The sequence below is a fragment of the Varroa destructor genome, unplaced genomic scaffold (genome assembly GCF_002443255.2).
Source record: "Varroa destructor unplaced genomic scaffold, Vdes_3.0 BEIS01000002.1, whole genome shotgun sequence".
Taxonomy (NCBI): Eukaryota; Metazoa; Arthropoda; class Arachnida; order Mesostigmata; family Varroidae; genus Varroa; species Varroa destructor.
In genome coordinates this window covers 42,426,115-42,452,260 of record NW_019211455.1, presented here as the reverse complement: position 1 = coordinate 42,452,260, position 26,146 = coordinate 42,426,115, and the positions used below count along the sequence as shown (strand labels likewise).

The 26,146-nt window shown below is 41.4% G+C and overlaps 1 protein-coding gene and 2 long non-coding RNA genes across 6 annotated transcripts; 2 read left to right on the top strand and 1 right to left on the bottom strand.

Moving 5' to 3' along the window:
* Positions 1-1,805: 1,805 nt before the first annotated feature.
* Positions 1,806-15,591, bottom strand: LOC147757840 (uncharacterized). 2 transcript variants are annotated; one of them, XR_015322399.1, is made up of 4 exons: positions 15,452-15,591; positions 14,101-14,458; positions 3,488-12,887; positions 1,806-3,153 (listed from the first exon to the last, which is right to left on the bottom strand). It is a non-coding gene; the product is annotated as an uncharacterized LOC147757840 (long non-coding RNA). The 2 variants fall into 2 exon arrangements; XR_015322400.1 differs by having other exon boundaries at positions 3,488-12,869.
* Positions 12,577-17,720, top strand: LOC111244808 (uncharacterized). 3 transcript variants are annotated; one of them, XM_022792249.2, is made up of 5 exons: positions 12,577-12,828; positions 13,199-13,249; positions 13,373-13,858; positions 14,279-14,476; positions 15,237-17,720. In XM_022792249.2, exons 1-5 carry the CDS (start codon positions 12,577-12,579, stop codon positions 15,405-15,407), a joined length of 1,158 nt encoding a protein of 385 aa, XP_022647984.1. In that variant the 3' UTR covers positions 15,408-17,720. The 3 variants fall into 3 exon arrangements, with proteins under 3 accessions (XP_022647984.1, XP_022647977.1, XP_022647983.1); XM_022792242.2 differs by having other exon boundaries at positions 14,153-14,476; XM_022792248.2 differs by lacking the exon at positions 13,199-13,249 and having other exon boundaries at positions 14,153-14,476.
* A 2,602-nt stretch (positions 17,721-20,322) lies between these two features.
* On the top strand, positions 20,323-25,623 carry LOC147757839 (uncharacterized). Its single transcript, XR_015322404.1, has 3 exons — positions 20,323-20,727; positions 20,913-21,011; positions 21,281-25,623. It is a non-coding gene; the product is annotated as an uncharacterized LOC147757839 (long non-coding RNA).
* Positions 25,624-26,146: the final 523 nt, after the last annotated feature.

Sequence of the window (26,146 nt, the reverse complement as noted above, 5' to 3'; positions counted from 1 at the left end):
TGAATACATTAATTACCAGAAGAGTTGACGAGGTGTGGAATAGTGCGATGATTTTCCTACATTCTATAACAAGTGCAAGTGGCCAGCAAAACTATTTCTAGGTTTTATGTCAGGTGGTCTATTATTGCTTAGGCTGAACTAGGTACATTCGTTTTCCCTAGATGCATTACAGTTTCATCCAGGAACCAGAACCAGTGCTTTCGGTCTCTTTCAAAAGTAATCGAATCCTATCTTTCACGAGAGGAACCAGATATGAATAGAGGTTTGCTTGCATTGACTCACATCAAAGTGATAAGGCATTCGGGTGATATATATAGCTATGTCCAGATATGGCGGAAAATGAAGGATCTAAAAGGAGAAAGTGCCCTATGGAGCTTATGATACTGCCCATTTTTTTTTCGAATTGACAACAAAAAGTAAGCGCTGTTCTGAGAGCATGTTTTGAGAGAAACGTCTTAGTTTCGGTTAACTTGACGCTTGAAAATCTTCTGAGATCATAGAGGTAATTGAATTGTTGACCTCGAAAACATATGTGCCATATACCTGGCGTAATAATGAACGAAACAAATCATACGATATACATTAACTCGATACACCAATGTCCGTTTATGGGAATTATTATTAATGGGAATAATTTCTGCTGCTTATTATTAATGGGGTGCCCGTAGTCGTGAGAAAGCATTGAATCCTTCTAAAAAAAATTCTGCCTTTTCTCCCCATAGCTTTCAAACTAACGTAATCTGAGACTTATTTAGACTAAACATTGAAAAATCACTTTATCTCGGCAGTAATCTAGGAGGCCTATTAAAGCGAAGCTTCTCTCTGGTTCTTATTGTTCGTTGTAGAGCAGGGTTCGCACCAACAAGAAAGCGATTTGAACTATTATATTTTATTGGGGTAAAGTCACCCAGTATGCTTTAAATAAGTACGTATTCATCGACGCCCTCATGAAATATACTGATATCCGTTCCTTGGGCAAGCACCGAGGAAGGCATATCTTTTTTCGAAGTCCCTAATTTAGTGTATCATAACAGCTTAGAAAATTGCAAAATATGAAGGTAACCGTTACCACATCATAAATCTGATGTTAAAAGCTACCATGACTATAAGTAGAAAGCCCAGTTGTGTAATTATGGTGTTAGTAATCCTAATAAACATACAACTCAATTGTATTAAATTATTTTCCGCGCCAGCCAATCTCCTTCCGTAGCGAAGGAGATTATAAGAAGGCTGTAACCGTGAGCGCCGTATTTTGAACACTTTTTCCAACTAGTATGACATACTTAAGGACTGATATATGACGCAATTCATTTTCCCCATTTGCCGTTTCGAATGGCGCTGTATACGCGCCCCATATTTATTATGCGACCCTAAGATCGACTGGCATAGACGTACGGTTCACTGTTAAATAAAGGCCCCAATAAATAAAATGTTGTCTTCAATTGACATACCGAGGTCTACCGAAGGTATAGATGTATGTACATAACTTTTTCTTTGGCATCCTCAGTTAGCTAGTTTTTTTACATATGCAAGTCACCTCCTTATACAGTATAGCATCAGAATTCAATTGTGGTAAAGGTCTCTGAAGTTTTGTCCGACACAATTACTAGGTATAATAATCATATAAAAACCTGTCGACCTTTTATTAACCTATTAATGTCCTAGCTGTTAATTTCTGGCTATCATCTTCGCCAACGCTAAGCTTGTCCTTCTGGTTATCACGGTAACGCATCCAGAGATGCGCACTAGCCACGTAGACCACAGTCAATCAAAGCTTTACCCATTCAATACATTGCGTCGATGAATATGATGTCCATACGTTTGCTTTATTTATTTCATCACACCTGTCGCGTCGGATGTGTTATTGATGAGGCTTGGACCAGCTGATACTGTTTTTTTTAGATTATATATATATATATATATATAAAGCTTGATACTAATTCTCATCGGATCTATCTAACAAAATTATAACTCTAGCTTCCATTGCTGGGTTACGTGCGTGGTCACATTTCAGACATTCAAGGCTGTAAAACTAAAGTGGATACCACAAGGGCTAGAGCCCCACACTGCCATCGTAAATCCATTTGCTCCTTGTCAAACTCGTCTGAGCTCAAAGTGATTACTAGATATGATTCTCATTTGTGGCCGACGGGAACTGGGCGATTCTGAGCTGAGTTTGGTCGTAGCATCAAACATCTCATCTAATTAAGCTTACCTCTCTCATTGGAACGCTAAATATTACCATCTGTTTTATACTGTTCACACCTAAATCTGTTCGAGTGTTATTCTAGCAGTTATGTAGTAATTCGTTCCTTTGGATTGGATTTAAGAAAGTCCATTATCGTGGTCCACAAGTTGGCACACATAAAGCGCATAGCACTTATTGCCAGCATTGAGTAAAGCTCATTTATAAGTCAATCAAATCATTTGCTAGAAAAGGTAAATGTAAAGAGAAAAACTATCTGTGCAAGATAAATTTGGGTATTAAAGTACGTCCATCTAATCGGGTTTTGCAATGCTATTGGCGTGCTATCTTATTGTACTTACTGAGGGCAAAGCTTATCAAATACTTAGGACAAATATTTCCTATCTAACTAATTCGCATTTAACACGCGAAATTGTTTTTTATGGAATTTACTGTACAAGTTACGGTTCACTTGAGAACCTTCGCTGATTGTAATTATAGGTACATTTGCACTATCGTTAAGGTGACAATATGCCGGTTCCATATACGTCGTTACTGCAAGGATTGGACATTGTTTACAAATCTACCGGTGAAACTAACCGAATTAGATCATCTTTTAATTCTCTAATGAAATCCAATCAGCTACTTTTTTCGTACAGTACAATTTTTACATATTTTTTTCTCTTGAGTCTTTTTACTCGATTCCACTTACTCGCTTTGAAGACCAGAGTGGCGGAAATTGCGCATCAACCAGGAAACGCAATGACCGCAGATTTGAAAGTCGTACCGAGAAAGTCAAATGTAGAAGTATTTCCTAGTACCAGATGCAATCGCATGCTGTAATCTCTTAACGAACGACCATACATCACAAGGCAAGAAAATAATGCCAAACCACAATTCTGATCAGCGACCATCGTAGTCGTCACCACCTTCTCCAAAATTTTTTTCCAATCGCGTCGAGCTCCTGCCTGTAACCATACAAGGGCATTACATGAATTCTAAGCATTTTCTTTTTCTTGGAGCGAGTTCTTTCTCCTGCACCCTTTATCCCGCGAGAACGCTAAACATAGGTCGACTTCTTTCTTCGGTCGAGTTTTCCATTTCTATCGCTTCCGCCAGCGCAGCTAGACCTAAGTGGGTTACATGAGCGTATAAGAAGTTCCGTATTAAGAATCTTTCTTTAGCAGTTGTACTAGCTGACTAGAAACTATCTCTGTGCGCGCAGTTTATATCTTTATGGGCACGCCCATATCTGAGACTAGATAGTACTGGTAATCATTCTTTTCTCTTAGCCAAACTGACCTCTGTCGAGCCTGTTCAGTGTCCGCTACAGGCCGGCCAGCGGTCTACTTTCCCTAGTTGGTCATGAGCCAGTAAACGGGCCATTCAAAGCAATTTCCTGCTCTTCATCGTCTCCGTGCGGTAATGCCAATGCTGCAATAGCTTGCCCGTTTTTCTATTTTTACTTCCTCCTTTACTCTCAGTAGCGCGCACTTTTTCAAATTTCGTCATTAATTAGTATTATCATAGAAGTAGTCGCCTTCGTCTTTAACCAATCTAGGTAGACTTTTGCTGCGCTTTTAGCTCGGGCTTGCTTTTTTTGTCTCTGTTACGCGCAGTTCTCTTCGTTCAGCCGAGTATGGTCTGTTCCGCGGTCAGCTGGAGAAAAATTCGAATGCGAGAAACCGAGAGACCGCTTCCATAACAATATCTTACTACGGCTGCTATTAGCGCAGATAACTAAGACCTGCCCGTGGAGGACGGCTATGCCCCTTCGCCTGGTGCCCATATTGACGCTGCCAGTGGCGGTGCTCTGGTCCACGGTTTAGTAAGACCACTGAATCCGATCGCTGCGTGTTCACCTTCTCGCTTGGAGGTGGTCGAACGAACCCAGAACGGGCAAGGCCTTACTGTTTTGCTTTCGTTTCTTTAAGCGCATCACAAGTATAGGCCGGGTCTTCCGAGTCGCCTGCTGTGGCAAACTGCCTGATGTGAAAGGCTCAACTGCTAAAGGCGGCAGATCCGGTGTGTGAGTGTTTAAGAAATCTAAATGCCCGACGCTGAAACCGCTGTTAAGCTAGTGTCACCGATTCGAGTCGACCCAGCTCAGCACCGCTCTCGCCTGAAACACTGTAAAGTGGCGATAGCCGCATTGTATATCGCTGTGTATACCGCACATTACGTAACATTTATTTACGGACAGAGGCCGAAACAAGCTGGGGGGTGCAGGTTGCCCATGGTGCGATATAGTCTGCTCGTATTTGTATTCATCTCAAGTGCGAGTGATTTCTGAGCGACGTAACAATGTCACTATAGGTCACCCACACGTGCATTGTAGGCTGATTTGTTACGGTCGTTTTTTCTATGTTTAGACATTGTTCGCTGAAGGCATTACGTCGTTATTGCAGCAAGTTCTTATGAACTCGTTGTAGAATAAAAGGATATAGTGAATTGTAGCGAGATGGGTGAAGTTGATGAGAGGTAAAAAAAATGGCCGGCATATACTGGAAGTGCGCGATTGTCCAGTAGACCACCCAACTAGCTTCGTTGGTTGAAGATTTCGGAATGATATTATATGAATTGGATGTTTAAGGTCAGTTTAAGTGAGTTTACCTGTACACGGACGAAAGCAAAAACGATCTTGAGAGAACACTAAACTCGAAACGGTTCTTTTCGCGTTTTCCGTTTGGGTGTTCGGCGATTTGGAGTACATAGGCCTGTAAGTGTGCGTGAATCATCTCAGAATGACGTGACCGTATTGTATTGCATCGAGTGTCTCTGCACAGCCCATAGTGCAGTAATATATCGTGTTATGGTCTATTATCAACATTGCATACACGGCTTCCGGTAAGGGTAACGTTCAGTTCTGTGTACAGTTGCACTATGACCATAATAATGTTTGTAATAGATCGATTCGCCTTTTTATCGAAGGGTTGTTGTTCTCTGCTAGAACTAGCTAGCTTTTTCAGACTGTGAATCAAGGAATCATTAAGCGATTGCAGTAGATTGATCTTCACATTTGACCATGTCCGAGTCCAAGTAAGTCGCAATTACAGAATACAAATTGTACCTTCTTTACGTCCCCAGTGTGACGTTGTGTCGTGTGTCTATGCTTTAATTGCGTCAGAGCTTGAAATATTTCTTTCAAAGTATTTTCTTTTTGTTATAGGTAGCTGAGGATCTAGTCTCACCTCCAACGTACGATATGTAATGTAACGTAACTGGCCTGCAAAAAACATCGAATATATCCCGTCCAACAAATTACATTTTTATCAAATGTCCGGTCATCGTTTTAGCATTTGTACTAAATCCGTACATCTTTACATATGATACTGTGAATGTATAGCCAGTGATGGCAGTCATCTGTATTTGCCAAGAAGAACAGTCTCAGCCCTCGTTACAAAACGGTTGAAAAAATTCGTACGGGCATGCCAGTTGTTGTGTTGCCCGCCGATCTGATTAAAGATGCGATGTAGAACTAAAAGCTTCTGGACATCTATGAACCCTTGTCCGGTATTGCAAACTGGCCTCTATGTACACCTCATCTAAGAGAAAGTCTAGGCAAAGGTGAACGTGATAAGTGGCATTTTGCGCGCCAGCTACTTTACTACGGCCATGGGCTACCCCTCTGTTTGAAGGTATTATATATTTAAATATTGACGAGAGAATTTGCGGCCAGTTCGAGCGCGATAATATCTGAACAGTAAGAGCTAAACGATAGGGAGACTTCGTATTGAGAACGCTCCTATTTGAATCAGGAGCAATTAGAAAGTCACTTGTATTTGACAGAAGAGATGATTGATTTAATATTGCCAGATGCTGTTTCGCTCATGAGCACAACGTATAGCAACGCTCATACGGGAGATGACCTAACCCAAAGTAATAGCTTGACGGATGTAACTAGCACGATGTTGACTGGATAGTCAGCTGGCATTTATGAGGTTTTTAAATAGAAGCTGGGGGTTCTTGCACAGTATTCAAATATGTGCGATCTTCTGACTGCGTGATTCAATTTTTATCAATTATTAGAATCAGAATCACTATCGGTGCTAGTACCAGCATTTTCAGGTCGTTTAATGCTACCGAAAGCGTTTCCAGGAGCCTTAATTGGTCATACCAACAAAATGATTAATATAGATCGGTTTTTACAGCAGAATTAATGATTTTCTGCCTGATACTGACGACAAATTGCAAGGTGAAGTTGGCTTTGCTTGGATTAACTAACGAAGCTCCAACTGATCCATCTCAGCCGAAGCTGACTAGAAATCTCTTACAGGTTGTACATATCCGCCTCAACCTATGAAATCCCTTCGAGTTCCTAAAAATTTCATAGCAGGATAAGCAATAGTAGGGTCCCACCGAATTCGACGCCGTTTATTACAGAAGTTATTGTGCCATACTGGTTCAGGGGCAATCGAGGTTTGCACCTTTGATAAAAGGCTGGCTTTCCAAATGAACATTTACTCATTCCAACATACATTTACGCTCAGTTCTTATTAGGGTTGTCATTAGGTCTTTTTAATTTAGTTAGTCATCTTAGCCTGGGCAGATAATGCTGAGATACAGGTTAATGCATAGAGAAGACGATACTATACGGATTACATATAGAAAAAGCGTAGCCTGTACGAAAGAAACTGCTTGCGTTGTCAGAACGAGATCATTTTTCTGATGCTGGTCCGTTTCAGTTACCTATAATGGGACGTTGATTTTCCTTTGCAATTCGTAGTAATAATTTTTCTCATCACTCTGTTTATTACCTCATATTTTTAACACACATTGTTGCAAATTTGGCAGGAATCTAGCCTCGTAGCAGGGCGCTGAAATCCTACGCATCTACTCTATAGATATCATAACCTGGTGCAGTGGTATCGCCTTTGCCTATTTTATTGGAAGGACCAGTCAGCTGTCTGAAACAATGCGTGACAGCAATATTGGATGCAACGCTAGAAATAGTTAGACATCACCATACGCCGCCGCACATACGTCGGCGGATTTAGGAAACTGAATATGTATCAAGTTTGATAAATCTGACTACCGAAAGCCAACCTTATTAAATATTCGCTTGTTGAGTCTTTGACATGACCATTATTATTATTATTAAGCAAATCAAACAGTACAGTTCTTACGGTTGGATCAGAAATGTTTCCTCAAACCGCACTAGAACCTTGTTTTCCACCTGTTGCTCTGATCTTTTGTGGAATAAATCTTCTTCCCGATGACCCGTTCTAACCAACAAATGGCTTTCTCTGGGTTTCCTCTGCGTTCTAGACCACCCTATTAATGTTTGTTGCTTCAGTTTTCTCTACAGTCATAAGGTGCGTGTTTTGTGTGGTAGTCAACACTCCCATCACAGATAAGTAGAGCCACGCCCGCCACTCACCCCGAGCACCGCGTCGACAACGCCCATTGATTGAACCCGGTTAGTGGTTCGAGCTCGCTCAGCCATAGCTGTCCGTTTTAGGCATGGCTCTTCTAAACTGAGTCGTGTACTCCTCCCACTGATTAATGTTTTCCTCTCCTCCTTTTCCCTGTCTGATCATTTTTGTCGGTTTTTTCCTAGGGAAGAGATTTCCATGACGCGACGCGAAAGGTTACTAGCAATGAAGGAAAAAAGCTTTTCTTTTCCCCTTCGTGTGCTCTTTCTTTCTCTTTTTTTTCCCGCTCGTTTTGTCTGTACACGGGACAAGCCAACATACATCTCCCAACCGAGCAGCATGAGATAGGTGTAACAGTGCTTAGTGTACCATTGCGGGACCGATAACTCCGTCTATATTGGGAAATCCGTCCGAAGTATTGACTCTCTAAAGCGAAAACCGGTAACCAAGTGACGGCACACCATTCAACTGTACAAACACACACCCACACACACACAAACACAAACACACATATGTATAATATATATTTAGAGATGCTAAACGTCGCGAACAAGCCCGTGCATGAACATGGCCTTAACCTAGCTTCACGATGAATGGTCTGGTAAGCCGAAGCTTCTTACAGGAGAAAGCTAGAACATTGCCATGAGCGTCCCGAGTCGGTCGCCGTTCCGATTGACCATACAAGCCAAAAAAAACAACAGTCAAAACACAGTCCGTCTTACCGTACAGGGCGCTGTCGTCGACCGGAAAACACGGCAGTTTCAGCGGCGCCCCATAATTGTTACGATCTGGGTTTAGGCTATGTTTGTGTATCTCATATATATACGTCGTTAAAATATGAGTCTCATTAGTTGAACTACAAGAGACGCGGAAAGTCTAGGCGAGTCTCCGGGTTACCGTAAGCTGGCGTCTATGGGCTGGTGCCTGACCATTGCGTTTGTTCGTATTATAAATACTGTCGCTGCTCCTGCTGATGAATGTCGCGCAGTAACTTACTTTGCTATGCCACATTCGCTGTCGTCAAAGCGACATACATGGAAAAAGGGGGAAATTTTCACGACATTTGCGCGCTTATCGCATTGTGCCACTGAGACGCAGTTACTATGGAGACTCTCATGAAATAGAAAAAACACCAAGTAGAAAGGAAGTAGAGCTTTTTCTTAAGATGGATTCGTGTCCAGATTCGAACCTGGACTTTCTCAAGTAAAAATTCGAGCAATAGAACCGGTCAGTGAATATGCCAGTCTCGTTTCTTGTTTGGTCGCTTTGGATTGCTAGTACTGCGCCTCCGATCGTGACAGGCAGTCCCTGAAACCATGCTAAAGCAGCAGTAAAAGGACATCTGAGAGTTTCAGCCTCAAATTTTTTGTTGTTTCCCCTCGATGGCGAGTTATGATGCTCGTGGGTCCAAAACTCTGTAATAAATTATGGTATCAGGCGTGCATATATAAGCAATGTATGTGTCCTCTGCGTAAGTACTGCATTAAACCGGTTTGATTATAACATGATAAGCCGAAGAGCAAAGCATCATTAAGGGTTCTCAAGTCAAGGTAATCTTCAATCTGAAGTGGAGAGGGAGGAGATGCGACGAAATAATTGAAAGCGTTTGAAGCTTATATTGATTATTTGTAACATTATATCGTAGACGAAAGATATACATCTTTTGCTATGAAAGAGTTTGGCTAGTAATTGGCTGGTGCACAAGTAATCAGATTACCGGTATACAGCTGATATTCGGAAGAATTTTGATCGAACATTTTTTCGAAATTAGGAAACACAGTTACATTTCGAAGACGTCACGAAGTTAAGTTATTCAAATGTCCCATATCCATGTCTGTTCAATATAAACGATAAATTTCAATAGTACAACTTTCGTGAAAAGATGTCCGTTCACACAGCAGAGACAATAGCTTCTCCAAAGTTACAGATATGTAATGTTACCTAGGATATAGAAAACGATTTCCCGGCAGACTAAACATTTCCCACGTTACTTCTATGCCAAGTAGTCTATTACTGTGATCTAGTTGCGGTAGACTTAATGAAAAGCACAAAAATAAGGAGACCATTAATCGGTTGCACTAAACCATTGAACTAAACCAGAAGGATTGTATTTTAAAAATATCTACTTAATTTGAGCTATTCGTCTACAACTCAAGTCCGGTCCTAGCTGAAATAATCATTTTGACCGTATTATCGATCGTGTTGTTATTCAAACCTTCTGAACCGCGTTGAGATATATGCTCGTGTCGACCTTTAGGCTCACTGGCTCCACGGGTTAATAATAAATAACAGGTTGATGTGAACTAACCTAACACAAATGGCACTCAGACGCAAACAAGAACGCGTACTACACGAAAAATATGACTTTGTAAAAAAAAAACAGACATTATCCAATATATACACCTAATCCAATTGGCAAATGCACCGATATCAGACTGCACAAATGTCTCTCCAATATTTAAAGGAGTTCGGGTCAAAACCAGCTTCTTTTACCATGGTAGACCCTGATTTGCACGACATCACCAGCCAGTCGTTTCTTCACCGCCATTCGAGGGTTTAGGCATAACCGTTGGAAGCGGTCATCAGTGTGCGCAAGTAAACGCTACGGGACCAAAGAAGGGAGGATGGCCTATAAAGGAGAGCGCAGTCTGCATAAAGCAAATAGAGATACCACGTGTTTTTTTTTTCTTATACATAACCATTTACTTTTGTTGCGTTCTTTCTTCTGGTACTCAGTGATGCAAAGGCTCGGAAATGTCGTCGGTGTTAGTTGACTTTGCACGATCAGATAGGTTGATCATATTGTGAAATTCACTAAGCGTGTGGAGTGACTCAAAACAGAGTTTCTGTGTGATCTATTTAATCGTAAGAATACCCTTCTTTTTTGTTGCCGTTGTCTCTTTGGTTAGTATTTTGTGCATCTTTGCTTGAAAAGAAAAGTGCTTTCTTCAATCGGGGGTTTCGTCGGGAAGAAACCTAACAAGGGTTCGAACAATAGTAGATCAGCGTTTGCCACTCAGCAGACAAACATGTACCTATCTAGCATCATGTACACTGAATTGAAGCTGTGCAGGAAATTTTCTTTGTTTCACTTTTGCCAAACTCATTTCTAGTAATTTCATTACCTCGGCACAAGCAACTTGCTCTAAAGCATATTGGATTTCCGTGGTTTTGATGACTGGGCTGCTAAAGTTGGTGAAGACCGCGTTCTTGCCAAGCTATCTCTGAGAATTGCACGTTATGCTTATGCTATTATTTGTCTACCTCACATTAATATCGGTAAGCATTAGAGCAGAAGGTTTGATAATGGCTACGTTGAGGGCCTAATTGGCCTTGGAGAAAGATCAAGCTTAGAATGGTCGTTGATCTTGTTTGTGGACTAGGTATGACACAAATAGATGAAAATCTTTGAGTCTGGTAGCTTAAAGTTGACTTGAATCGATGCTTAGAAGTTTTTGTCAACATACTTAAGATTTTATCTCAGATAAGAATGATTCTGATGATCTCATAAGTAATCACATACTTTTATATCAATTATACACCGTTATACACAGTCGATACTTACCGTCGTTTGCGTTAGGTAGTCCAGGCTGCGGCGTGCTGCATCAAGGAATTAAGTTGTTGAGTATTATAGATAAGGGGACGCGACAGAGAACAGATGTTTCATGTGGCTATTGCTGAGGGTGAAATCGTTCGCGAGGTGGGTTCGTATATGCTAGAACAACAGGATATGTTCGCGGTGTATTGTAGCCGGGCGACAACCTTTTCGGTGGTCTTCAACTCATTGATTGTCAGTTATAATTTCGTGTGAAAAACACTTTGTGGTAGTACACTGTCCAATAGCGCTAGTAACAATGGCGAATGGACTGCGTCCCCGTTATCGCCTGGTGGCAAAATATTTCCTCCACTAGATTTTAAGATGTTTATTAAGGAGTGGCCTAGACTCGAAGTAAGCCGAAAACTATTTGCGTTACCGAAGTAGTACAACCGGAAGTCAATTTAAAGGCATTTCTAGTCGTAGTGGTTGTAGTTTGTGTTTCGAGGCTCACAGCCCAGTCACTCGTTTATTGCCACTATCTTTATCATAATCGGCCCTAATAGTAAGCTTGGTTTGTACTGGGAAATTGCGAACCATCTTGATCGAGCTAACATGAGACTATGATTTTTTATCGGTAAATCACCGATTTTGGGTAGGTTATTGCCTATGGATGCCTACTGGTGGAAATACTAACGTTTTTTTTTGTTTTCCACGAATTATTGACCAATAGAATAAGCAGCCTTCAAATTTACTACATAGTTTAGCGACAACGGTGGATTCTAACTCTTGTTCCTAATCTTCCCCTTCAAAACCGCTGTTACTGGCGTGCGTGAAGAAAATATACTTTCCAGTCAACGGATATCGTACAAGCTTACGATCAATGTACAATAGGGTATGTAAGCAAAAGAACCCAGTAACGCAACAACGTAATGAAGGACAATTATGATAAAATGATTATTCTCGTAGCTAGCGGTAAGGAAAAACTGCGTACTCAACACAGTTGTATGTTCATGAAGAGCAGCGAAGACGAAGCCTTCAAAAAAGTCGAAACGTTACCTGATTAGAAAAACTTGGTTTTTATAGGAAAAATTATTTTCCGAGCAATGTCATTTTCTATACGTTTCCATTAAGCCTTACGTTTTATTGAAAATTGTTTATGTAATTAGCAATAAATAAAGCACGCCCGCAGGCATCATTGTCTTAATTTTTACCCTTAGTCTCAATTAAAGAAGGTTGTTCACTTTAAAATTTGTAGCTATAAATTTCTCCTCATTCATGGAACAAGTTCTGAAATTTATTGAGGTTAGTTAAATAAATCCTAAAGTTCCTTGTAAGCCGAACGGTACTCTATCGAGGGGTACACATTTCTGTCAGACATCCTAAAGTTCTTCATGAAGTAGTTTATATTGCCCGATTTAATTTCAGATTTTTCGCGCCGGCCCCTGACGGCAGGAGAGGTTCGCTGTCGTTCGGGGGCAATGCGAGCGGGACCGGGTGGCGCCTCAAAGGCCTCAAGCTTCCGAAGTCGATGTCTGAAGTTTCACAATTTTGTTCCCGCCGACCAGGCAAGCCATCGAGGTGGGTCCGATAGCACTCGCTTACAAGAACAACATGGTACAAAGAAGATCACAGTGGCTTCAACGTCCTGGTTGTCGGGGGTCCAACCGGTGCCCCATGGTCAGCCCCCTCAGTGCATGCTTCTTGCACAGCAGAACTGTCGATCTCCGGAGGTAACTAGCCGATCCTATTTATTTTCTTAGCTTAGCTTTCACTGAAATTGATAGCATTTCTGCCAAATTATTGAGCAATTGCTGCTATAAAACCTGCTATAAATATTGTTAAATAATATATTTTTTACAAATACCTGTGGAAGGGACTCGTGTTGTTGTTACAAATATCAGGTCATTCAAAAAAACGCAAAGGTCTATCAGGTCAGGTTTCTACCGTTCCTCACCTACTATTGATGCGATTTAATACATACGCCCGCCGAAGTGAGTGCTTTGGGTTTTACTTCCGGCGCTACTACTTTAGTTAAGCATTTCTTTAGACAGTTTCCACTAGCACGATGTGTAACGTCTTTACGCCTTGTTTCGAACCTAGGTCATTCTCAAGTGCCCCATCATTTGCAACATACACCCACCTGATGCCCAGGTATCATTAACGTGCTTGTTTAATTGATTCGTTAGCCTATAAAACTTCAAAGTAATCAAAAATATATCTTTTACCATAGGATTTAAACCGGCTTGCTAACAAAAATCGTCTCCGACGTTTCAGAGGGTGGCAATCACACACCATACGCTCCCGCATCCAATAGGCAGTATAGTTCCGGCCGTTACAGGATCTGGTGTCACGTTCCGAGCTCCGCTAACCAGTCCTCCCTCGCCAGTAGCTTTGGCACCGCCCATTTCATGTAACCTTTATAGCCTTTTGCATCCTGCCCCGTTTGCGCCTACGACCCACCTCACTCCTGAGGTCACAATCACGCCGATCGTTGGGCAAGGTGCTATCCGTCATAAAGGTAATAACAACAGCTCAGACAGTTGTACAATTGCCCCTGACTCGTTGGCAGGTGACACTTACGATAGTGATCTTCGGAAGCGAAAGTCTGAAGATGTTCGTCGGTTACTAAATTTAAAAATCTCGCGAAAAGACTTTCAAAAAACCCAACGGGAAGAGCAACCTTTGGACCTGTCGTTAAAGAGAGACGTGTCCGAAGTTTCTGGCGGAAACGATGACGACGTCCAAATAGTCGGTATTGAGGTAAGCAGAAGTAAAATGAAAATGAGTGCGTCAGTACTTTGTTTCGAAAAGGCTTGACTTTAGACTTGTCACTGCTTGATGTTTCCGTTTGTGGTAGGGTCTTTGAATCAGCCTTTTTAATATCAAACGAAATTGCGAGGTCGATGCTATGTCAGATTCGGGCGGTTAATTGAACCTAATCGATCCAGGTTAATTTGTAATGTTTCATATCTTTTATATTTAGGGCGGTTTTAAAAACTAACCTTTTAAGCCATACAGTTTCAACATAATCGTTGCAAAATTTCGATTCCTTAGCCCGGTCATCTAGGCGCAGGTTCCCTTGTGCCCAGACCAATAGCCCTGTATGCCCATTTGGGATCTTCTGCTTCATCACTACCTCACCTGGGGCAAGGACTTCATCTCTCTCAACTGCCTTTTCAGCTTCCTTTAAGTCTGCCGTCTCAATCATCGATGAATCCTCCACTCACGCAGCAGTTAGCGGTACAGTCGCAAGGGCATCTGCAGGGTAGATTGCCCCCGCCCATGGACGCGGGATCGCGTTCGCCTGCAGTTTGTCTAGACGCCGTGGGCAGCAATCACGACCGCCTGAGCTCCGGTATCCTGGTTAAAACAAAACAAGTCAGTTAAAAACCAGTCCCTTTTTAGCCGTATAGAACAATTAAGTTCTGTTGCAGAAAGTGAAAAGAGCTTCTATGCATGCCTTTTTCTAGTTTTCTAATCTCAAATACTTTTTGTATCATTTTGTTCATTTCGAAGATCTTCTATCCCTTCGATTTGATATTGAATTTAATAATCATCTTACTGAAAACAACTGATAGATATTCATGGTATAGGTGTGACGGTAAAAAGAAGTCTATGTAGATGTTCTTCATGACTTAGTAGTGTACACTGTATGTGAGGATAGCGCATGGCTGTTTGTCAAACTAAACCCAGCTATGTTTTGTACTGGTTTTTATTATTATTTTAGCATGATTATTTGTTCTCATCCGGTAAATGTAGCTTGTTTACATTCATTTATTAGCCCTAGAAACGAAAAGTGCTGTCGGTCCTTGATATCGATGCGGTCGCTTCTGCTACAATCTGCCAGACTCCTTAAGGAAACATCTCGCGAGTCCGAAACACTCATGAATATAGCAAGTAATATAATAAAGTAATATATTGCAGCGGATAGATTAAACTTTATTGTTAGTAGCAGCTGCTCGCTCTCCGCAGATGGTAGACGCGTATCTATTTAGAAATAGGGACCACACGAGGCATTCACATGAATCTGATCCTTGCCAGAACAAATCCAAGTGACAAATCCTTGTCATGCTGTCGGTAGCAGCAATGGTAAAACAATTCATCCTTAAACTGTAGCATTTTTTTTTAATATCAACAGATATCCGAAAGCGGCGGAGCAACTTTCTGCAAGTTCCGCCAAGTTAAGCCGGGCGGACCAAGGCCCACAGTCACGAGAGCAGCCACCACGAAGGCCAAACGCTTCCATTTCGTCCAGTCGAGATGGCCCACGGGACAGCACCGTCCACCAGGAAATAGTCCTGGAAAGTAGAGTAGATTTTTCGACGAGTCTTACGTCTGGTGGCATCGTCTTACCTTTGACAGCCTCTTCCAGCAACACGAAAGGAACTGTCTGACCACGCCCGTTGTCGAATTTGATTCGATATGTATCAAGAAATGTCTCCAAATAGTCACACCGTACGTTTGTACTGCATCATCTGACGGTAGCGGTCGAAACGAGCGAAGCGAATCACAGTAATTTGCTTATGGACGATTCGTTTCTATATGTGCAGAGATCGGTTTGTTCCCGATAGTACGATGATTTAAACGTTGCGTGCTGAAATTGTACATAATAAATATATATTGATGAAAGTTTATTAGATGTATCTAAGCGGACGGGCATTGATCAGGCAAAGGATGTAAGAAGCGGATAAAGCAATACAATCTGTCAAATTACAAGCGATATACTCTAGCATTCCTCAAACCTCCTTGAAGTAGAGAACTCGCAGCTTTAATAGGTAGGACATGGTTGTTGCCTGTAACGCCTTCCACAAGCAACGTCTGTGCTAAAGCTGCGTGACGGATTCGTCAATCAATCGATGAATAATGATCGCACCTGTAGCTTTACAGGCCGTGCCACATTATTATGAAACACGCCTATATACATGAACCGTGTAGTGATAGTACGAATTTTGTGTTTGCCACTATGCTAAACTACCGTAATGTTATGTACATAGAAAGATGGTTCAATTTAATCGATCTATTTATGAGTGGACACACTAGATGGCCGGGGTGGTGACGCAGGCTGTTTTATCGTTTAGCCGACTCAGTCGTGTACTTTTCTTTTGCAGCACCCCCTTTGTTCCGCTTTTGCGTAATGGGAACGTTGTTTCAGACTTACGTTTATATCTAGTGATCGCTGAGGACAATAAAAAAGATAGCGATGTCTATCGTGGTTGTACTAGCCGGCGCGAACTATAATGGGGCACATCTGGTGGGACCCGGCGGGACTGTTCATTACATCCTTCGCCAGTTAGCAGACCCGTAGTACTCTAGCAAGACAGACGGTATGTGTTCCGTTGTTGAATGGCTTCTCTGTTATTCGACCGAAGATGTCTGGCAGATAGGAGCAGTGTTTCGGCTACCCAAATTTACCCTCGAATGTTACCTGTGGCACAATTTAGGTGGTTTTTTTCGAAGAAGAGAAAGTGATGCGATGAGAAGACTTTTCGTAGGCAAATGAACGATATTATAGGATGGACAGTTTAAGGCACAGCTGAAGTGTGGGTGGCTTTCAGCTCGCAAAGGAATCTGTGTTAGATTAACAGTGGTGCATTTGTCTAGAATCGAAATTAATCGTCTCAGGAAGACTCGAATGAAGTTAGCGAACGTTCTCACTAGTATGAGTTTCTGAAACTAATTATCTGACGGAAGCTTCTCCCGTCAATCGCTCAGACAGACCAGACGAGCTATTGAGGAACCCATTAAGCGCTGGTTACCTCAATCAATATGATAAAGCGCTATTTCAGTTCTCGTTGAATAAACGCTTCATTTTTTACAAATGCAACATTCATAGCTATAGCGGACATTAAAAAAAAAAAAAAAAAAAAGCATCTACGACGAAAATGATCAAAAAAGTCAATATGACTATGCAGAAAGCTAGGCGTCGGGCAGATCGTCACTTAACTTCCTATACATTTAACTTAGTGTTACTAGATCGAAACTCTAGCTATGCGTACACCTTTTTGCACTGACTGTTCTAATGGTCTAGTAGCTATTTTTTGTTGCGGTACACTGATCGTCGATACTGTAGACAGCAGAACGAATCACCTTAGATAAACTCCTTCTAGCTATCATCATGATTTTGTACGTACGTAATTTCGTGCTTGATACTAAGTATATTTTTGTTTCCTCTCGGATTACTCAGCTTTTAGCTTACCTTATCTATTTAGTATGTCGTTCGTATTTTATTTAGTATGATCACATTGTTATAGGGACAAGACGCAATCCTAGTAGACAAGTAAAAATATAGCGTACATAGCGTAGTAACTTCTTTTCCATATTCAAAAACAGACGGCGTACGGTGTTGGTGCGTTCTGACTACTCATTATCTACGTTCTACTGTTTTTATCATAACATAATTGTGTTTCATTATCAGTCACACCTAACTAATACTTGTATTTCCTGTAGAAATGTATATAGAAATGAAATCGAATTAGTAGAGAGATTGTTCCGTTAAATTAACTGTATGGTCTCGGTGTTGTTAGGAGTTGTTGTTAAAAATACGTCATTGTATTACGGCTAAAAGGGAAAAATTATATTGAAAAAAAAAAAAAAAAAAGAATAAAATAAGTCACATTTTCGACTCGATGTTGTTTTTCTGCTGATTGGCAACGACTTATTTGGCCTACTAAGTAGTTTCTAATCGTTGAAAGGCACGTAGAATGTCTGTTAGCAGCTCATGTCAATTTGGTAACTAACAACTAATAGTAGCAGACTAGTATTATATTCAATATCTAGGTAATTTTTAGTGGTAAGTAGACCAGGACACATCATGCCGGTTCTCGTCATCCGTCATCCAGGGCTCGGTGATCGTCATGCCTGCTCGATAGACCGATTGGAACAATGAAAAATATGGTAACAATAGAAAACAGCAACGACAATCATGCTGAGTAATTATAATTAGCGAAGCCGGTACGGATCTTCGATACGTATACATTATCCCTAAATCGATCTTCTCATCAGAGTTAGTTTGCTTTCTGAAACTACTCAACTACCGGGTCGAAATATAACTATTTCAGTCAAATATTGACTTGTATTACTGTTATCAATATTATCATTTTATAAAAATTACTGTGAAGCAAAATTTGAAACCAGTATCTAGTGTTAGCCAGCCCGGTGGAACGTTATGTGAAGACTTTTCAAAGCCAAACCATTTGAACCATCAAAAAACCATTTGAAATGAAAACTCCCAAATTGGATCCCAATCGAAAAAACAGAAGCATAAAGTAAAAACTGACACAAGATAGGAACAAACATAATGAACGCGTTCTATATTCTACTTCGTGATCCACAAGTGAAAGTAATGAGGCGAGTTATAAGAAAAGGGGTACAAAAGAATGATGCCTCATAGTGATCAGGGAACGGTTCGGTTCCTCTATCCACTTTACGTTGGCTTGTGGCGCTGTCTTCACCCCCCTGTTAGTGTCCAAGCCTCATTCTGCTTGAGAGTCATTGCGTTGTCGTATCTCACACAACGAAGCGCCACCTGTTCTGGCGTTGTCAGCGGAGATAGCGTTTCCACCTCGTTTTAACTTAAGGCACATGAACGCGAGACGCTTGTATAAACTGGGCAGAAATCACGACGGTGGAGAATTAGCTGAAGTGTATGAACGGCGGACGCATTAGACAAACTTTATGCAACGGCACTTTGTTTCTGCGCTGCATTCCGCTACAACATTAGCGCACGATAAGTGGTGTCAGACAGTCGGTAGAGAGGGTCAAAGAGAGGTAGACAAACAGCGAATTTCGTTTATTTTGTAGGACGAAAATCAGAACAAAAAAAGAAAGTGAAGATAATGAACTAAGAGAACAGTAAAACGCAGCTGGCAATCAAGCATACAATTTCCCGGGAGCGCCTTACCGCATCCTGCTGAGCGTCGAGTATATCCCAGTGTAGCACGCATACATCGTAGAACTTAGGTTAGCAATGAACAAATACAGGACCACAACATTGTCCGACATACACAGTGTAAAAATTTGATGTTTCACCGATTTTTGTCGTTGGTGAAAAGAAGTCGTGAGCCCCTAACGACTTGCCGTAATTCAATAAGCGCATGCAAAAAAAGGGGGATTTTGCGGTTGGCGAATGGAGGAGAGCTAATGAAAAAAATGTTTTCTAATTAAATATACAGATAAAATATCAGCTCTATTTCTCTGTAGACGGCAAGCCGTGCCACTATGAATTTTTTGCCTCTTGCAGTAGGTCCAGGTCGTTGCAGCAACGGACTATCCCAAAGGTCAGTGCGGAAGAATATCCGGTGCAGAAATAAGCCGCGTGTCGGCTGCATAACGAAGAGGAACGAAGACATCAACGCGAGCATAGAAACTTCGTGTGCTAAGTTAGTGCCCATGAAATGGGCCATAACGAAAGATCTCGAGGAGGTTTGCCCCTTGACGATTAGCTAGCTGAACTCGTAATTCAGTTCTATTCAAGAAAGTATGCCGCCATCTTGTTTATTCGTACCAATCTCTTGATCGATAGTAAATAGAAGCGCTCAAGCATGATTCGAATCAGGGTCGTTGCCAGCCTGTTCAATGTGAACGATTTTTGTCTACCTATAAACTACTTTAAAACCTTCTCAAATACTCGGTATTGTTTCGGTTCCAGAGTGAACGATACAGCTATTGTTGATTTTTTACTGAATTACGCTGGCCGTTGATGGAGCTCGAACCAGCGACCCTGGCTACAGAGCTTCCACAATGGGCGCTGATAGCGCAGTAGAGGTCCCACGATGCGAGTTATGTTTGCCACCGCTTTGCTTGTGCACAGCATGATTTATAGTGCGTTCTATAAGGAAATCGATGTCTTTTTGTTTTTCTGCCTTTTGATCGATGATGCACTACTATCGGGTGTTGAATAAATTATTTTGCATCAGTAGTTTTCGAAGAAACGAATTATCATTATCTGTTCATCTGCGAAGACCTGTCGTGTACAGATTATGGAGCTAAGCCGTCTGCAAGCCCAGAAACTGAAGACTACTGATGGCGTCTGTCTCTTTGTGTTATAATTTGTTATTATTATATTTGCTATTGTAGAGACGAATAAATTCATAGTCAGCACATTATGTTGACCTCACTAAACGAACAGTTAGGTTATTATTGGAACTTCTTTAATGATGAACTCGTTAAAGAGGTAATAATTACAATGACCATCAATCTTAATAATCGTAGAATATATGTTGCATATCTTCTATCCATCACAAGCTATCTTCGCTTGTTGGTATGGTAACGACGTCGCAAACCGCATACGATAGGCGCCCTTCGTTCATTCGCCATCTTTGATTTCGAAGAAGATACTTCCGGGTGTATATGGTTACATTAAACAGAACAAAGCGGCATAAGTGCCGACGCACATATGTATAATCGTACGTAATTTGTATATATAATTCTCCTGACACAGATAAAACTTTTCGCGACTAGCTAATATCGGCACATTGGCTCGTTCGATTCATTATTGTAGGAGAATAATAGTAATAATGACACACACATCAAGAGAGGACAAGCCGCCAAAATCGACAATAGTAATATCGCGGACTCTTCTCGATACTATTCATTTGGATCGTCCCGCTCTTCAGTTACTGCACACGTCGGTAAGCATAATCATTTTACTAGATAACGATTGATTTGCACCATCAATGGAATAACAAGAAGGTCGCCTTAATATCTGCTACTCTTTTTCTTCGGAAGAGCATCAACAAAATTACTTTTATCTATTTTTGGAGCGGACCTGGGTTGTCCAGTTCTTATTGTTGCCTTAATAATTTTTCCTCGCCAGACGCACACATTGTCTTGATGTTGCCCTCGCAAGCGGATTTACGTCTGCCCAACAGATTGGGATGGTATGCTATTCTTCAAGCCGGACAACGTCGAAAAGGTAAATTTTGTTCCTTTTGCTCCTGCCCACAAAGATGGTAATAACACCAGTGGCAACAGCCATTACATAGATAGCTCGATTATCTCAGACCTTAGTTCCCGATCGCTTTTCGTAGCTTGGATAGTTTGGCTTGCTCATCGTATGGATTGTCGTTGGAATAGCTTTGAAGTTTAGTCAGTGCGCTGTTGTGGGCTTGTGACTAACTTCCCGTTGGTCTTCTCGCGAATATTGCCCAGACTCTCCCACTCACCTTTGCTGTTATTTGACAGCTTTGTGTTCGCCCTAACGCTGCTGCTGGCCGCTATCGCCGGGACTCACAGCACGTAAAGGGGGCCGTTGGAGCACCGGAACAATAATCAGGTCAGTCGGCTGAACCGAAGTGGCAGCCACGACGATTACGGCTGTTGATGGTCGCTGCTTCCCGCCACGACAGCAAATAGCGGTGCAATGCGAGCATCAGCGGCGGTGAGTTGCTCTGTGTGGAGGCCCTCAGAGACTTCATGGGAAGACTTCAAAGCAGGTTTTGTGTTAGACGACAATAATCTAAGGCAAGAAATGTTTGGCATACGGCGGCTCGCGAGGTCGACACCCATAGATGCGACGATGCGCACAAATATTAATGTGCGAAGATTGAAAACGATGAACCTTTTTTGATTCTTGGACGGATTGGCTAAGGGTGATAGTGGTAATAATATGAGGGTTAGTTAGACAAATACTCTAATATTTATATACCAGGTTATTACAAGCGAAATCTATATCTGTCAGATTTTGAAATAGAATAAGTTTCGAACTGCACACCGCTAGTAAGCGAAATCTGATAAATACGCTAGTCTTCTAGCAACTTGGGAGTAAAAACAGGTTGAGTTGACTGCGGAAAAAAATACATTTGGAAGAAAAACAATTTTTCATTGTGAAAATTAACATTCAGTAAACAACAGACCATAGTGCTGTAGAATTATTGAAGACTATCGAATGAGAACATCGAACCTCAAGCAAGCAGGCTTCGAGCGAAAGTACAGCATGTCAATGGGACAAACGTTTCAAGAACGAAGGTTGAACTGTTGAAGACTAGCGAAGAGGTGGTCGGATATCGGCGCTCAGAAACAGGAACGCATTGCCGCAATCGCGGAGGCAGATTTTAGACGAGAGCAGAGTTTAGAATCTAAGGATTTTCTCGACCAAAACTGATATTTCACATTTACTGTGTTACAGACTTATAACCGAAGTACTGGTAATGCGAAAACTGGGCAAAAAATTGATCCCCTATGGACTGACTCCAGGTCAGTTGGAAATGAGCGTAGTGCACTCGACGTACAATTCGGGAAATTCTAATGAACAAAAAATTCCGGTAAGCATACGATCATTACAGACGAGATAAAAAAAAACTCAACCTTTATTGCTGATCGAAGAAAAATCAGGGTAAAGAATAGCATTTCTCTGAGGAGAAATCGGGTTCGGTAGCAACGTCAGACAGGTTCAGCCGTAAGATTATAGTAGTAGTAGTAGTAGTAGTATTTGCAATAAACATCAGAGACTAGCGAGGCTCGTCACTCGTCGAAAATAAAACAATAAATTCAGTCTACCATCTTGAGTTCCTCAAGAAACTCATGGATCGTTGGCATGGCAGGCGAAAGCACGAAGTACCTGATGACAACATTAGACTCATTGTCATGGATAGAGAAATCATATACGAAATACAAATGCGAAATAAATGGCTATCTAAAAGCTACCAGAGCTCTGTCACAAGTGTTTCAAAAATATGGAAAAATGTCGTCATTTTAGCACAACTAGGGCGCAAGTTACTCAACTTCAAATTCTACCGAATTCAATTAACAGTTTAATAAATATTTTATTTGTTGGAAGAACCCCAAAATAAATATAGCTAGACCCATCCGCGGCTAGATTTTTAATAGGAATAAGTTTTTGATGCTGCACCGAAGCAATGGTTCCAAGGGTACAATGACTCAAGAAAATAGCTGATGTTAAAATGAAAAGGAGCATGTCGAACATCGAACACTGTCGGACAGATCATATTTTATAGTCTATAAGCGTAATGTCCCTACCCATATATCTAATGGAAACAAACTCAATCCGTGTCATCGCCTTGACTTTGAACAAATACTGAGTTGCAGAAATACGCCATTGAACAGTACGCCACACAAAGAAAATAACGCGCTCGGACATGTTGTCTCGAACGAAAGTAGACAGCCCAAACAACCCAAGTGACCGATGTCCAGCGAAGGCATAAAGCAATCAATGACTGCTACCATATCTACCGCCTTTGTAGCCGATTCAGAAAGACTGCAGAAACTGGGCACCATTGCTGCTGCTGCTGCTGGTGATTGTATGCTAAATCTAGTACCATGATGTTAATTGTTATTAGTTTTAGCGACGTTTTCGTCTGCTGAAATAAAACGAAAGTAGAAAAACAACTCATGAAACATCAGCAGCCATCTTCATAATTCAAGATGGCTGGCTGAATATTAGCCATCCATATCCACGGATCTCCTGGAGTTGTTGCTAATTTTTGTCGTTGTTCTCGACGATAGCGTTGATATTGCTAATGTCGCATCTCTGTCGTCGTCACAAGTTGAAATTTAGATGTCGTACTCCTACGTGATTCCCTTGGAACAGTGAATAGTCAGGCGCTGTTGTCTTGCTACTGAGTGCCATTTGAAGAATAACAACAACAACAACAATTTTGCCGCTCTGTTACCACTGTGCCGCAGCTGTTGATAGTACCATTACTACCTTATATCCTCGCTTCTTTTACTATCAGTCAACAAAAGACGGAGCGGCACAAGCGGCATGAGCAGGGAACAACGAAAACTAAAAACCACCCATTTTTGGTTTTTCACGGAAGAAGAAGAAGTCGAAGGACGCGAAATGTTGTAGAAAAAGGCATCCCGCCATGACATGAAGATTTTTATCCGATCCGAAGAAGATTCCGCAAGCATTTTCGTAAGTCGGCTGAAGAAGCTTGCAATGACGGTGACGGTAGGCGGGTCGGAGCTTCTGCAGTGATGTTTCTTTGGGCGCTGTACGGAGGCGCTCAAGATAGGCAGGACATGCTCGTATACGTGGATCTGTCCCATGTGTGGAGCAATGGACAAAAACAAAGCTCTTATAAACAGTGTGGAGCTACAATGGACTACCGAGCTTTTATTGCCAAATAGTCACATAAATCTTTTCATCAGTACTAGATGATAGGTGAATTAATATCTGACTTATTCATTTATTGGTTTCGTATGCTGCCAGGAGCAATTAGCAACAGGGTCACGATAAGGACAAACATTTCTGACCGCAACTACTAGAAATAACGAGCCTTAAAACTACTTTCGGGTGTTTACTACGATCTGGATCACTACAGCTGTTGTTGCAACATCGAGGAATTATATATACCAGTGGCAGAGCGGGGGGGGGGGGGAGATGTGTTAACAGCGCGAGCAGGCGATCAGAACTATTCCATAGAGGGCTGATATCAGAACTTGAAGAGTTAGATGAAAGGGAAACTTAAGCAAAAAGGCAGCAGCTTTCCCAAGATTCTGATACCTTTGCAAAGGTAGCCCAGATTGGGCTAGAGATGCTGTCGAAGAGCAATCCGTAGTAACATCGAACGCTGGACATCGGGAGCAGCAGGATGATTGATGTTGCTCGAAGAGCCTCAGACGTCGGGGAAGACCGTCATAGAAAAGATACCGGCGGACTGAGAATATCCGTCTTCGCTTTCACGCCGTCGTCGCTAACGCCATCGATTAATAACACCGAAGTCAATGGCGCAGTGGCAACTCTTAAAGAAACTGCCACGGTCTATCAAAATTTAGGCAAGTAAAGTGTCGAAGAAGGCGGCTAGTCAGACAAATGAACCGAAGAACCACTTTCGATTTCGATTCGTTCACTTCTGATCTTCAATGGTCGGTAACGTTGCAGCTAGCCACGTTGGCCGATGTGATGATGGTAGCAGCCACCGTGATACTAATAGTAGGGCGCGTGATTACCTTGAGCTATCAGGGGAAAAAAGAAATAATCGGAACAGCATTGCTGAAGTATGCAGAAAATATCGAAAAATTTAAACTTCCGATGCTGCCTATAGCGAGCAAAATGAGCACTTTTCTGGGCAAAAGAAGAGCCAGTACAGCTCGTGCGATGCAAAGAAATAAGAAATGTATGTAAGCAAGCGGGAGTGGAGGGGGATGCAAGGAGTCGGTGAGAAGAATGGACGGCTAAATACCAGTATTAAGAGAATGGTAACAATAAACGTAAAATTTTTTCGTCATCACTGGCAAAGCCTGCAGCAACGAACAGACATATATATCAAGTAAGTAAATAATAACGCGGCGCAGTGATATTAGCTTTTACCAGATTCGTCTTTTCCTTTGTTCTTAACGGAAGATAGAAACAAAAAAAATCGCACTTGAAATAACATGAAATGAAGCTTCTATAGCAATGTGTTTCCGCTCAACTGGAAAGAAAATATGGCTTCTAACGATATAACTTCATGGGCGTTAACAAAGAAACTCGTCTCTCGTCGTATGGTAGAATGTACTGTGATAATAATAATAATAATAATCATAATAGTAATAAAGATAATTAATAATAATCTTTTCCAAAATTTATCTTATTTATTTTGACAATAATTGTTTCGCGGTCATATGACTGATTTTCTCATGAAAAAATATTGGCCATTTCTTTTTTCTTTTGGCAAAAGCGATCTAAAGCCACACAATCTCAGCTAATAGGAATTGCATCGTGTCGGTGTTACTGCTCCTGAAAAGCTAAGCTTTGGTCATAGTGTACAGGGTGCAATTGTTGAGACGCCTGTATTTAGACCTAAGGTGGAGGGCCTCGAAGATGAGTGAAATGTTCGAAGGGTTTCGCTATATTTGACAATGTTATCACAATAAAGGTATAAATTCTACCCAAATCCATTGAAAAAAAACAAGGTGTGCTGCCTATAGTTGAGATGCGTTTTTAGAAAATATGGCTCCCTGTAATGGTCAACCAATTACAAAATAAGCTAATGAAATTATAGCGAAAATTGAGTAAGACCGACACGTGAGCAGCCATGATATAGCAAAGGAACTAGATATCTACCAACTTTGAACAATTTGCGGAAGGATACACTCGATTGTATT

Bases quoted from the DNA above. Each gene is read 5' to 3' on its own strand.
- LOC111244808 (XM_022792242.2), top strand. From the start codon at position 12,577: ATGCGAGCGGGACCGGGTGGCGCCTCAAAGGCCTCAAGCTTCCGAAGT. The intron at 12,829-13,198 runs GTAACTAGCCGA...TTTCGAACCTAG, and splicing joins AGAACTGTCGATCTCCGGAG to GTCATTCTCAAGTGCCCCAT. The intron at 13,859-14,152 runs GTAAGCAGAAGT...TCGATTCCTTAG, and splicing joins TCCAAATAGTCGGTATTGAG to CCCGGTCATCTAGGCGCAGG.